The sequence below is a fragment of the Phragmites australis genome, chromosome 19 (assembly GCF_958298935.1).
Source record: "Phragmites australis chromosome 19, lpPhrAust1.1, whole genome shotgun sequence".
Taxonomy (NCBI): domain Eukaryota; kingdom Viridiplantae; phylum Streptophyta; class Magnoliopsida; order Poales; family Poaceae; genus Phragmites; species Phragmites australis.
Window position 1 is genome coordinate 24,780,033 of NC_084939.1, and position 13,252 is coordinate 24,793,284.

Sequence of the window (13,252 nt, forward strand, 5' to 3'; positions counted from 1 at the left end):
GGACGCGCGTAGTCATTTCATGGTCACTGTTCGTGACATTATCGCTGCAATGGATTGGTTGTTATATTGCTTGAATCTAACAAATTCAAGAGATAAGAGCAGATCATATCGTAGAGTCTAATCAATCTATCCTAACAAATCGTATCCTACCTAAACAGTCACATCCTTCCATAATAAACCGATGTAGCATACACTCTTTAACAATTATTGACCAGCGCCAGTTGTGGCACTAACTGGATGGAACCGATCGCAAAAGAAAAGCGAGCCGTCCATGTTAGCTAGCCCATGGGCATTACAACTCGGAGCTGTAGATCGCATCCTGTAACAATACATACATATCATTTACAGGAATGATTGACCGATGGCAACAAACATCAGTGAAGAAACCAACCACAAGGGAAGGTTGTTTGACCCACACAATTCACTTTACAAGTTCATATTATGCGAGTCTATCTCCCCTTAAAAACATGTTACGCGAGTCTAGAAGGGAGTCTGGCACAGCGGGCAAGTTGATTTGTTGGATGTTGAGAACCACTTGTAGAGGCAGGCACCGTGGAATTTGTGCCTGCAAGTCTTGCACGCCAGCCGCGGAAGGCTGTGGTTGCTCGTGTGGAGAATGCTGTAACAGATTGGGCATTCCTCCACGCCCTCAAACTCCTTGTCAAAATTGCTCTTCCACGTGCGGATCGCCTCTGCTATTGCGCCATTCTGCAAGAGAAAAATAATTTGCTTAGTTAGAGCAACATTCTATTAGAACACCATATACAAATATAATCAAATGTATCTGTCATTCCTTTTTTCATCAGAAGCCATCTACTGTCCTCTTATTTTTGTTCTGAGAGCAAGAAATTACCTGGTTCCGGACGAATGATGTGAGGGAAAGCAACCATTTTCTACACTTTACTTCACTGATACCTAAACTTCTAGTGCATTCAACATCGACATGGCGAAGGGGGTAACAATTGGGGAGACGTATAACAAGATCAATTCCTGTCTCCTCCTTTTTGTATGTAGCAACAATTTCATAAGCTGACCGGTTGACGCTAACTGAGAAATTCTCATCAGCATACACAGAATCCTTAACCTGTAAAGAGATAAATAATTAGTTGCAAGGGCAATAATAAGTCTCCAAGGATCATGTTGGTTTCACTTGGAATAGCATTATCTGATTTCTGGAGCAGTATGTACGTACGTACGGGTGTAGGTCAACAAAATTAGAAGTTACTGAAAACCAAAGGAATATTAGTAGAGGGAGTAGTGTGCATTTAATGCCACTAAGTCTTTTTTTACGGTCAAGGGGGGAAGAGTGTCCCCACATGAATTTTCATTTGAAATAAGGCCTTAGGGGAGACTGGGTTTGTGAGCACAGGCTCCAAACCAGCAGCAGCAAGGAGTTACATTGGGGGGCTAAGTTATTTACTTATTTTACTGTCTAATAGATTATTTTTCTAATAAGCTTCGAGCTGGTTAATAAAAACTCAGTAATGCTAGGCCTTGCCAATAAATTTTAACATGCATGACACTTTTTCACAACGAAAGGCTAAAGTGCATCTTCCCACCAAAAAACATGTACATACCTGAGAAAATTCGTCTAGCAGAAGAGGCGGGCTGCACCATTGTCTGGTAAAGGACTCGATTGAGAATGACAATGAACGGTCTCTCAAGGTAGTAAACCATGTGCGCACAAAAGAAGGTAGCAGTCTAATCATCATCCCGTACAATGACCCTGCAAGTGAGGCCATTTGCCAAGTCCCAACGGGCCAAAGAGATTCCACGTATGGCAGCAATGAGCAAGTAACTATGGCATTCTTAGAAGCTTTGGCAGCAACCTCAGCTTCTGGCATGAGCACAGCATCCTTTTTCTTCCCGCTCGGTGCAGCAATCTTTAGTGGGATATGCTGGAAAATGCAATCCAATATGGACGGACTGATCTTATCTTGTATATATTGAAGGACATTTTCCCTAGTACTGGAAGATGATGGTAGTAACTGCAGGTGGGACAACAACAATGCCCACGCAATGAAGACATCAACCTAGTGAGAGAAAACACCAATCAACTGTTAGCACATGAGCTAAGGGAAATTGCTGCTGAATTTAAAATCACGTAAAAATAGTATACCCTGTCTCGAGCTGTCAGATCTGTTTTGAGAAGTTCAGATGTTGGAAACTCAATTAAGGATGAGAGTTCATCTCTGAGATATAGGGTCTTATCCGAATCTGGCACCAACTTGGCACTTTGGCTTATGTCAGATTGCTGGGCAGATGAACAATTTTCTCCCAGAGAACAATCTTTGACCAGTGAAAGTTGACAGAAGGGATCAGACAGAAGTAGAGAGAAAGCGGCAAGCTGTAAGTGAAATATTGGCTTTGAGGAGAAAAGAATCGAATATAGACCACTGACTGAACCCTTGGTAAGTCCCCACAGTTCCATGGACTCTAGTGCAGACTTTCTAATCTCTGGTGAAGCATTATTGATGAATGATGCTACAAGTTCCCAAAAATGCAAATAAGCATGACGACTGGAAGCTACGACGGATGAAGCCTCTTCACTAAAATAATTTGCAATTGCCTCTGAAACACCAGAAGCCAAGAATAAACGGAGGATACTCTCTACCATCTTGTCATTACTCTCAGCATACTCCCCTGACCTAATAAGCTGCAAACTCTGAGAATTTTCTGCTTCTTGGAGGTTACCAAGATGGTTGAGGTGACACAGTGTAACCAAAGCGGATTCTGCAAAGCTTAATGTTAACTCGTCTGTAGTGCTAACCACTAATTTAAGCTTCTCCAAGGTATCTTCACTTGATTTATGGTTTATTATGGCATCGTTTATGCCATCTGTCATTTCTTCCACAAGCAAAACAGACGATTTGATACACCTGAATACCACACGGAATACAAAATGCCAATCATTTTCCTGAAGTTTTGTCCAGCAATAGCCAACCATAACAGCCGTCAGTTTCACTCCCAGTAATTCAACTGTCGTTGATATCGCACTTTTACTAGTGGACGACAATGACGAAGATGCGCTATTATAGAAAATCTGGTATTTCTGAAACAGTGTCAGCAGTAATGATCTTTCTGCATCACTGATCTCTCGTTCAACCATAACTACTGATTTCTGGGCTCCTCCAGTTATCCTCAATGGGAAGCAAGACATCACCACTTGCATCCAGTCCTCAATATCTGACAAAGTACGAGATCATATTACATGACTGTAAAAGCAGCATTGTACCTGTATCATCTAATAAGAATTCTAATAAAGCATACCTTGAACTGGTACTTCCCTTGGGCTGGATGACAGACAAGAGATGGCCTTATCAAACCAACTCAATATGTTTTGCCCCACCAAATCAGCATACAAAGAATCTTCATTCAATTTCAATTTCTCTGACAAGGGTTTGATGATGGTACTCATAACAAAGGGAAGAACCTTCAGACATTTTATATTGATTGTTGAACCAATAAAAAGATTGCTTAATAGTTGCTCAAAAAATACAAGTGCATCAGATTCTCTCCAAATACAATCATTGGTGTTAGTAGTAAATAACAAAGCCACAAGAGCACGGAGAAAACGGTTTTGAATTTTCTCAATCTCGTTGTCAGAAAGATGCCAAGCATTAAACAGCATCCACTGACCACTCTCATGCATAAGGGCACCGCTTAGCAATGTGTCAAACAACAAGGACACAATGCTGACCTCAAGACATGATTCAATTTTCATGTACTGAACCAGAGAAGGTAATAATGTTTTCAATGCACTCCCCCCTGTCCATGTCCAAGTGCAAAGGATCTCACCAGCCACCCAGGCTCTAGACGAGGAAGAGATACGTGAAGTAATATCAATTGATTGTGATGTGGCTTGATGTAGATTTCCTGGAATACCTAATATCACTTCACTAAAGCCAAGATTGAGAATAAGGCTATCAACAAAAGCAACAAATCGCTGGTGTCTCAGTTCCTGCACCAAAGGAATTATTGATTTAGTCCTTTAGAGATGGTAAGTGACTATCAACTCTCATGAATAGAGTGCCATTTCACAAATTCCAGAGCACAAACCTCAGACAGTTGACAGAACAACAGAAATCAAATAAAAAATAAATTGTTTCAACGATAAATAGTAATATACAACAGACAAGCAACACCTTTAGTTTAAGAAATGACATCGTTTCAAAGTAAGTGTTGGTCATTTGTTATGCTAAATAGAAGCCTGGACTGCAGGTGAGGGGAGGACAAAGAGACACTTACAATTTCATCTGTGATAGTTGGCTCAAATTGGACCTTCGTAGATGGCTGCCCATTTTGTAAATATGGCTTCAACCAGAGCGGCCAATATTCTCCCTCAGATAACAAAAGATCAAAAAAACTTTGCAAATTTATGTGATCAAGACAGGTGAGCTTCAACATGTCCACCACCCACTCTGAACACAAGACTGCTGTCTCATCAACACGTAATTCTGTCATCTGAAATACAGCAAACTTGACAGACTGAGCTAGAATATTCACCAATCTATTCAAAGCGCATGAAGGAAGGTTATTCCAAAAGGATGGACTTAAGCTTTGGAGAAAAGCTTGTATACTTTCTGCAAGGCTAGCCTTCAAATGCATCTCCTCATCCAAATGATCTTTTGAATTTTTGCACATAGAAGCACCAACATCGATATCGTCTTTATGACCTTCCAAATCATTTTTGCCACCAAGAGTTAAAGCCATGCTACATTCCCATTCAATGATAAACAGAGCTGCCAGAATAGAAGGAAACAAAGAATCTTCCTCAGTTGACCCTAGCGAAAACAAGCTACCCTGAAGCACACCAAAAGCAAATCGAGCCATCTCAAAGTTTATTGACAAGGAATGTTCTTCTGGAAGCTTCAAGTGTCCTGGTTCAGCAGGCAACAACAGAGCATATGCAAACCTTGCCCATTCAAAAGTTGATGTGACGAGTACAGATGCCAAATCCTTTGAAATGAATCCAAGAACTTTGCAAACAGTCTCAGCAGAAAGAAAACAAATATGATCCTCTTGATCTGAGCCACCAAGTGCAGCACTGAAATTTCACACATACAATTCAGGTCAAAATCACATCAACAAAAGATTGAACAGACTATCATCGATATAGCAGTGCCCTACTAAGGTGAATTGTTTTAAGTTTTGAGTGTGGGCTGACCTAGATAAACTACAACATTATTGGTTAAGCGGACATGAGTGTACAAGTGTAACAGGTCCGCATTCACCAGAAGTTTTGAAAAACAAAAAACCCAATGCACCTGCTGCGTGGAAACAAAAATGTTCAGAACTGAGCAAATAAAGAAGTAGAAGCACATACCATAGAAAATTAGCATGAGAATCTGCAGCATGCAAATCACAGAAGACAGAAACAGCAGCAGAATCCAATAGGTCATGCCGCCAATGTTCTGGCAGATAACCATTTTTCTGTAAGTTTCTTAGCTTTCCCCCAGCAATTCTTTCTCTGACTTTCTGAAGTAATAGTGTAAGCAATTCAAATGGGTCCTTAATGTTTGAGGTCTTATCATCAACAGAGTGCTTTTGTTTAGCTTTACTATAATTGATGACGGAACTCCATTGGTCAAAGAAGCACTCATCTTGAAATAAGGAAAGCAATAAATCAATCTTTGAGTTGCAGGTGCTATATTTTCCATTCAAGCACCAAGGGAGAAAGTCATCATTGAACACCTCCAGATAAGGCTTGATATCTGATATTTTATCAATTTTCTGAAAATTCTTTAAAAATAGAGGGGTGGGCCCAAATATTTCAACCAAAACTGAAAGAAGCTTAACAAGGCTTGGAGTGTCCTGCATCAAAGCAGAATGTTTTATCAACTTCAATTGCTAAGTAAATTGCACGTCTGCATAGTACAGCATAAATTCAAATCAAGGATAGCTTTCTCTCAATATCTGCATCATATATGTTGGTGAATGATATAACAAAATGGAAGAAACTGGGTTTAGCTTGGCACTAAAAAAGAAATTTGTTTTAAGGTCTTAACCGCTTGTTCTACCTATATGTAAGGAAAGCTACTCTCGTGTCAATAGAGCTTAGGGCCTGCCTTACTGTAGAGATTAATTTCATATGTGAGAAACAAAAAAAAAACAATATAACTGAGTCTCATGACGACATAACTATCCAATACAAAAGAATAAAGATTATGTAATCATCATCCTAAAATAAAGTGACTGGTCTTACCATGGACTTGATAGCTGGCAAGGATTGTTCAACCAGTGGTCTAGCTAATCTTTCCAGTGGCCATGCTTTACCTTTCTGCACAACAAGTAGATCCAAAGAAAGAAAGAAAGACACAAGTTGTTCTACATGATCCTGAAACTTTGACAGCTTCTCCCCTTGTTGAATTATGTCTAAACAGTACCTTAACAGCGACTCACAAGTAACTTCTAGCAAATGATTTTCTGTATCTGCAATCACATCCAGTATTTCAATAATACATTTCTCCAAATCCTGAAGATAGTTTGTTGGGTAGCGTGTGTTTGCCACCGACAGCGAATTTTTGTGAGATAACTGAACACCATCAGTAGTTGCGCCATCAGACAGCAAAAGATAGTCACACCAAACAATTTTGGCAAGTATATCAATTATAAGCTTGATGCAAATATTATCTGAAGAATCTCCTCCAGAATATCTGTAAAAAAGAAAATAAAACTATTGCATAGAAACTTGTGAATTTGCAAATTAAACTCAATGAACCAGTGTACTATTCCAGAAAGGATACCTTGATACATTTTCTAGAAGCCACAAAAAGCTCTGTTTAAATGCAATACAGAAAGCCAAACTATCAGCAGCTGATAACTGTCTGTGGTTCCTTCCATCCCAAAGATTATGCAAAAAATCAAAAACAAATTGTTGCCCCATCCCTGCTTTCGATGGTATAGAGTCCAAAAACTGAACTAGGAGAGGGTATGAGACTTGTTTGGACCCATAGCATCCATTTCGTAGGAAATGCCAAAACCGACTGAGGACAACTTTGTTAATATTGCAATATGACCAAGCCTCTGGGAACCTTTTAGAGAAAACAAGAATTGTATCCCACATAGAAGAGTGACACGACGCATCCTTTTCATGGAATGCACCAAGTAGAGTGGGGGAAAGTATCTTCATGGTTTCTTCACCAAAAACATGAGGAACATGTTTGATATAACTTGAAAGCAGTGAATATGTAGCTGACCGTACAACAGCACTTTCTGACTTGAGGACATCAAGAAAATATTTATGCATATAAAATGCGGCTTCAGCAGAGTTTAGTGTAGTAGATCGAACTTTTGACAGACTCCTATTTTCACTATTGGTACTGTCTACATCACAGTTTTGCAATTTTACTCCTAGTAAAATGTCGATAAGAGTTGCCATAGCCAACAGTGATGATGATATTACCTACAGAGGGAGATTAGAAAAGGGATGACAGGTATTAGAAGCACAGTTGGAACTTACAAATATTTACAAACAGGTATTAGAAGCACAGTATGGGATGAAATGAAGCAATGACCATATTTACGTGCGTGCGCTAAGAGCAACAAAACAAAACGAGTGCTCCTCAGGAATTAGAACTAGTATTTTGAGATACAGACTTCCATCCTTCTTTTTGAAGAGAGAATGGGGCACAGATTATGATTTCTGAAGTATACATAGCATCAGTTGAGGAAACACTAAGGAAAAGAAAGCTGGAAAATCGATCAGTTCAGTTTTGAAGATTGCATAACTGATTTATTTTGTATCAGTTGGAAATATTTTGAAACAGATCGCAGATTAATAAACACCACATGCAGTATAATCCATAAAGCATACCCTCCGATGCATATCTTCCAATTCATCCGTTGGTGTAGCCTTGTCAGACAAAGCTTGTGTTGTTAGCTTCAAATTCTCATTTAGGTAAAGAAATGTCTCCTTCACACATAACATTAGCGCATCCAATCTTCTCTCTGATTGTGGGAATGCCGCCTACAAATGAGCAAAACGAGTGTTAAAACTGAACACGCATGAAAACCGATATAACATAGAAGAATAATGGAAGACTATAGTTGAAATACATCAATGGCCCTCCATTTACTGGTTGTATTCTAGAGTTTTGTGGTGCGCATGTTAATCATGCGCAGCGTAAGGGTGTGTGTTTGTTTTGTTTTTGGTTGGCTTTGGGTTGTATTTGGTCCTCCATTTCTCACAGTTAATTGTCAACAGATTCAATTTGAATTTATTTATTTATTTTGGTTATTTTGAGCACCCTTTTCCAAAAACAAGGGCTTACTTGGATTGGTGGGGATCGTACCCAATTCCTTTGGACAGGAGGAAAACGAACCAACTTTCCTGCCAATCCGAAGTAATCCCTTCCTATCCAAACAAGCCCCCAATGGGTTTAAGTTTACTGCGAAAAAGCATTCCAGATGAAAACTGGCTGCAGCAAATTTAGATGGTCGTTCAGCTGAAGTGACTTGCAGCCAGTAACATCAATCAGAGAAGGAATTATAATAACATCCACCTCAAATGAACGTCGAGCAGCCTGTGCAACCTCAGGAGCAGGGTCAAACTGAGAAAACCACCAAGGACCCATCAAGGACTTCAGATGTGGAGCTATACCCTTCCTAAAACAGTGTAGTAAATGACATCCATTCAAGATTGACCCAAAAAAAAGCAAATTAGATAGAAGGAAAACTACTAAAGTCCTACTGGCCTACTGAGGCATAACATCATTTATAACTGGACCAAGCCAATAGCGTAGCAAAGATAAACAGCATAGACCAGTTGCACCTCAGTTGAAAGAAAAGAGATGGACATACTTGACTGCTGTGACAAGGCTAGACATGGCCTCATGAGTAGCACGACGGACTTCTCTGTTATAGTCAAGCAGCAGTCTCTTGTACTCGAATGTCTAAAAAAGAAGGAAGATAATATAGCATGCATCTTTTTATGGTAATAGCAGAAGCATAATCATGAAACAGACATTACTCTCAGTGCATTGAAGAAACAAAGTACTCAGAAAACAATGAGCTGTCACGAAATAAGTAATCAAAGCACTTAAGTATTAACCATATTGTCCTTTTCCTTTTTTTCACATTAACACATATTCAAGCTTACTAGGAACATAAGCAAATATAAATGTAGAACATGTGACGCAGCAGAAGGGCTGGACTACTGGTTTGTATCCATATGATCCTCATTTAACAAGTCTTAATCCAAAGCTTTCATGGATTACAGCAAAACAATCTACGAATGCCAAAAAAGAATCTACAAGTCCATGCTTCCATTTGACTGAAGGAAACTAGCACATGAGTGTTGTGTTTTGATCAAACACATTGCAAACAATATAAATATATGCAAGACACAGAAAAATAAAGAAGATTACTTTGACACTAGGCGTACTTTCATGCAGATATAAAATGGTACAAAGTAAGACATAATAAAGTTGCCACAAAGAAGCTTGTTTTACTCTTATGAGGACTGTAAGGATAGAAGAGCAACATGAAAATGCAACAGAGTAATTGAGAAAAATACCCATTGTAGAACAATTTGTACAACTTCCTCGCCAGGTTTTTGTGCAAAGAGTATAGAGAGCGCAGATAATGCCTTGAGCTGCATTGAAGAAAAGAAAAGAACTGTAACATGTTATGACAAAAAACTTGTGAATAGCAAATCTGTGAAAGCATATGCAGTGTACTATCCAGAATTTCATGTGTTTTTGCAACATTTTTCTACACAAGAAATATACATAACTTCAAACATTTGACTTTTGAAGTTTCAGAAAGAATTGATGTTTCTGAATGGGAATGTCTAAAATACTTATTTTATTTGCCATGAACTCTTACAGACATCATGAGACTAATCTTGTCTAGCAAACCATCTGTTAATATGCTTTAGGTTAACAATACATTGGCGTGATAGCCATGAAAAAGAACAATGTTGAGTGGCGATAGATAGTACGATGCTGATGTTATGGATGGTTTTTTTTTTAGTGTAGAGAGAGTGTAACTTGGAAGGAAATGATGGGAAAGATCAGACATTATTTGGAAACTGTGACATCTCTTTTGAAAGATAGTGATTGGCTAAGCTACTCTCTTTTATTGCATGAATGTGTGTCAGTAGGGCATCACTGAATTCTTGTTATACAATAATTGATAGACAACAATGGCAAGATATGTGTACTTTAACTAAAGACGTTCAGTACAAAAGCACAAGTGTTATGAAAATAAAATTGAGAAACAAAAACAAAGGCGAGCGAGAAGAATCTGACTAGCAGTCTGACCTTTGTTGTTGGATCCTTCCTTCCTAGCCTTTTCAGGTGCTGGAGCACTTCACTATCCACATCCTTCATACAATTACCAGAAATAAGGTATGAGAAAGTCCATGAGCGTGAAGCCATGAACAGCAAACTAGAACCAGAGCTTGTGAACTCAAAGGCTGTTTGCAGTGGTATGTCAAGTTAGAAGCTGCTGAACTGAACTCTAAAAGTAATGGTTGTAGCGTAGGTGCGATGAAAATATAGCATTGTTAAACCTAAAAAATAGAAAAGGCAATGGATCATTCTGGTCCAACTCCGTATATATGCTAAAACTGAAATTCAATTCGATTATAAATCCCTGCTATGATAACAGGACTTGGGAGTTATTAGATGTTGGTTGGCATATCATCCATTCTTCCTTTGATGTTGCTTTCCTAGATAGAGAGTACCGATTTGGGACCAAAGCAATAAAATTACTTAGGTGATAAATTCTTCTACTAGTGAACTAAGCAACGCAAAGAGACCTAATAGTGCTTGCGAGCAACGGAGACGATAGTAACAGGGGGGGGGGGGGAGAGGAAGCATACAGGGGTAAGGCGAATCGGGGCGTCGGGGTCGGAGGGCGAAGCGGGCTCAACACGGGCGGCGCCGTGGTAGCCGCCGAAACCGACGGTGGGGGCGGCGCCCTGGGCATGCGGCACCAGCGACGCCGCCAGGCCGCTGCTGGACGCGCGGTTCTTCTGCTTCCCCATCGAGGTTGATCGCTTCCTCACCGCCGCGGGGAGAGGTTGCGACCCTGGACTTCTCCGCTCCTAGGGTGTGCTGCGGCCGGATCCGGAGCTTCTCCGACAAGCCTTGGAGGTGACCGGGCCTGCCTGCCTATTCGAGAGCTTTGCGACCTGGGCTTTGGCGTTGGGCTCAGAAACAGATGGGCCCGGGCCGTTTTCACCATTGATGGGCCATATGGCCCAACCCAACCCAACATGCTTACGATTGCCGTCCGGGCCGTTTTTTATTTTTATATTTTGAATATCAAAAAATTGCAAAAACAGGTGTCTATTGAAAAAAGTTGTAAAACTAGACAACTATCGTCCACCAAAAACAGCCGATGGGTTTAAAAAAGTTGTTTCTCATTGTATAGGTAAATGTTTGAGTTGAAAATTTTTGGAAGCTAGATTATAATATCCTCTACGCTACCAAATATTTTTATAATTTTTTATGACTATTTCGATAATGCTTAAATTTTGAGAGCAACGGAACGTAACTTTTTTTTATTCCAACGGGCGACAGGTTTATTTTTTAAAACATATTACCCGTTAGAAAGGCGATAGACTGATAATAACCTAATTATGCAATTTTTCAAGCGAACACTTATTTTTACAATTTTTTTATTTTCAAAATATATATAAAAAAGCTCCGCGTTGGGCAAGTCCGATTCGGATCACTACTGGATGAGGTCTCCGTCCTCTGCCGACTCCAACTCGGGGCCTCGGACACACGCCGCAATATAACTCGCAGCCCGCGCGCGAAATCCTGGTACGATCCAAGAACGAGTACGTCTTGCCCGGCCGGACGCTTCCAAGAACGATGGAGTTCGCGGCGTTCTGGCCGCGGCCGCTCGTGCCGCCGGGCTACCGCTTCACCCCGACCCCGGAGGAGCTCATCCGCTACTACCTCGACCCCTGGGTCACCGCCCGACTCCCCGCCGAGCTCCAGGGCATCGTCTGCGTCGCCGACGTCTACAGCGCCGACCCGGACACGCTGACATCGCAGTTCCAGCGTTTCGGCCACGACGGGAACTGGTACTTCCTCTGCGTGAACCGGTGGAAGGGCGGCAAGGCCGGGACTTGCCGGATGAACCGCTGCGTGCAGGGCGGCGGCACGTGGCACGGCTCAGGCAAGCGGAAGCCCGTCGGACGGTGCGGGTACCGGCAGGGCTTGGAGTACCGTGACGTGGGTGGCAACAAGACGGCGTGGATCATGGAGGAGTTCGGGAGCAGCCTGCCAGCGACCACCGACGGCGAGGGCGTCAAGGTGATCTGCAAGGTGCACCGCTCGCCGAGGGCGGCAGCGGCCAAGAGGTCCCGGTTGCATGGGGAGCACGGTCACACCGCGGGGTCGGCCGTGCCATCACCGGCCGATGTCGGGCGCTCCTACGACGGCACGTCTCAGGCCGCGCCGGTGAGTGCGACGGCAGAGGAGGGACGCCGAGAAACCAACATGGTGGTGTCCAAGAGGCTCCGATTGCCTCATGAGCAGGGTCCCACCGCGGTCTCGGCAGCTCCATCACCGCCCGATGTCGAGTGCTCCTATGCCGTCGCGTCTCGGGTTAAGCCGGTGACCGCGGCGGCCTCGACCACCCGGCAGCAACCCATAATGGAACAAAGCACGGGACACCACCGTGCCGGCGTCAATGGCGGCGCTGGCGCCGCAGTTATCAAAGACGAGCCAAAGCCATTGGAAATGGTGACTCCAGACTTGGAGTGGCAGCAATTTGCAGAGATGGATTATGGCTTTGGGTGGCAGCAATTTGCAGAGATGGACTATGGCTTTGGGTGTACCGCTGATGATGCGCGGCTGAATGAATGGACGGCTAGTACCTTCTCTAAACGTCTTGACCCCAGTGATGGTGTAGAAAAGAACGACGATCCAAGGGGCGATACGGCAGCGAGTTGATAAATTACTGGGATCCACTCCACTGGTGTAGACTGTAGAGTTTTGCAGCATTAGACTGACTCACTGACTAGCTCACCATCACTAGACTGGCTCCAGTTCAAAGCGTTCAGCTCTGTTCAGACAACCTATGGTGGCAAGAGTTGAATGAAGTGTAGCACTGCTGGCTTCAGAAAAAAAAATGTGGCACTACTGATGAAAACTGAATTTCGATTAGTCAAGTAAATGTACCTTTTTTCAAGAACAAAGTAATTGTACTTCGATTAATCAAGGACTTAATTTCCGTGCCCCCATGAAAATAGAGTTCATAGTGTTCATCACCATCTTTTTCTACATAT

At 41.9% G+C, this 13,252-nt stretch overlaps 2 protein-coding genes across 3 annotated transcripts; one reads left to right on the top strand and one right to left on the bottom strand.

Annotated features, from left to right (window-relative positions):
- Nucleotides 1-204: 204 nt before the first annotated feature.
- LOC133900920 (E3 ubiquitin-protein ligase listerin) lies at nucleotides 205-11,104 on the bottom strand. 2 transcript variants are annotated; one of them, XM_062342209.1, is made up of 15 exons: nucleotides 10,829-11,104; nucleotides 10,266-10,328; nucleotides 9,518-9,595; nucleotides 8,803-8,894; nucleotides 8,505-8,607; nucleotides 7,817-7,969; nucleotides 6,747-7,405; nucleotides 6,206-6,656; nucleotides 5,327-5,814; nucleotides 4,249-5,047; nucleotides 3,271-3,961; nucleotides 2,120-3,186; nucleotides 1,578-2,033; nucleotides 854-1,084; nucleotides 205-708 (listed from the first exon to the last, which is right to left on the bottom strand). In XM_062342209.1, the coding sequence occupies exons 1-15, from the start codon at nucleotides 10,991-10,993 to the stop codon at nucleotides 481-483; spliced, it is 5,724 nt and encodes a 1,907-aa protein (XP_062198193.1). In that variant the 5' UTR covers nucleotides 10,994-11,104; the 3' UTR covers nucleotides 205-480. The 2 variants fall into 2 exon arrangements, with proteins under 2 accessions (XP_062198193.1, XP_062198194.1); XM_062342210.1 differs by lacking the exons at nucleotides 8,505-8,607; nucleotides 8,803-8,894; nucleotides 9,518-9,595; nucleotides 10,266-10,328; nucleotides 10,829-11,104 and adding an exon at nucleotides 8,274-8,390.
- Nucleotides 11,105-11,828: 724 nt separating this feature from the next.
- LOC133900297 (NAC transcription factor 32-like) lies at nucleotides 11,829-12,917 on the top strand. Its single transcript, XM_062341392.1, has one exon. The coding sequence runs from the start codon at nucleotides 11,829-11,831 to the stop codon at nucleotides 12,915-12,917; it is 1,089 nt and encodes a 362-aa protein (XP_062197376.1).
- The last annotated feature ends 335 nt before the right edge of the window (nucleotides 12,918-13,252 follow it).

Excerpts from the sequence above, each read along its gene's own strand:
- LOC133900297 (XM_062341392.1), top strand. The coding sequence starts at position 11,829 with ATGGAGTTCGCGGCGTTCTGGCCGCGGCCGCTCGTGCCGCCGGGCTAC.
- LOC133900920 (XM_062342209.1), bottom strand. The coding sequence starts at position 10,993 with ATGGGGAAGCAGAAGAACCGCGCGTCCAGCAGCGGCCTGGCGGCGTCG. Across the intron at positions 9,596-10,265 it reads GGAAGGATCCAACAACAAAG|CTCAAGGCATTATCTGCGCT; the intron begins GTCAGACTGCTA and ends TCTTCAATGCAG. Across the intron at positions 6,657-6,746 it reads CTTCTAGAAAATGTATCAAG|ATATTCTGGAGGAGATTCTT; the intron begins GTATCCTTTCTG and ends TCTTTTTTACAG.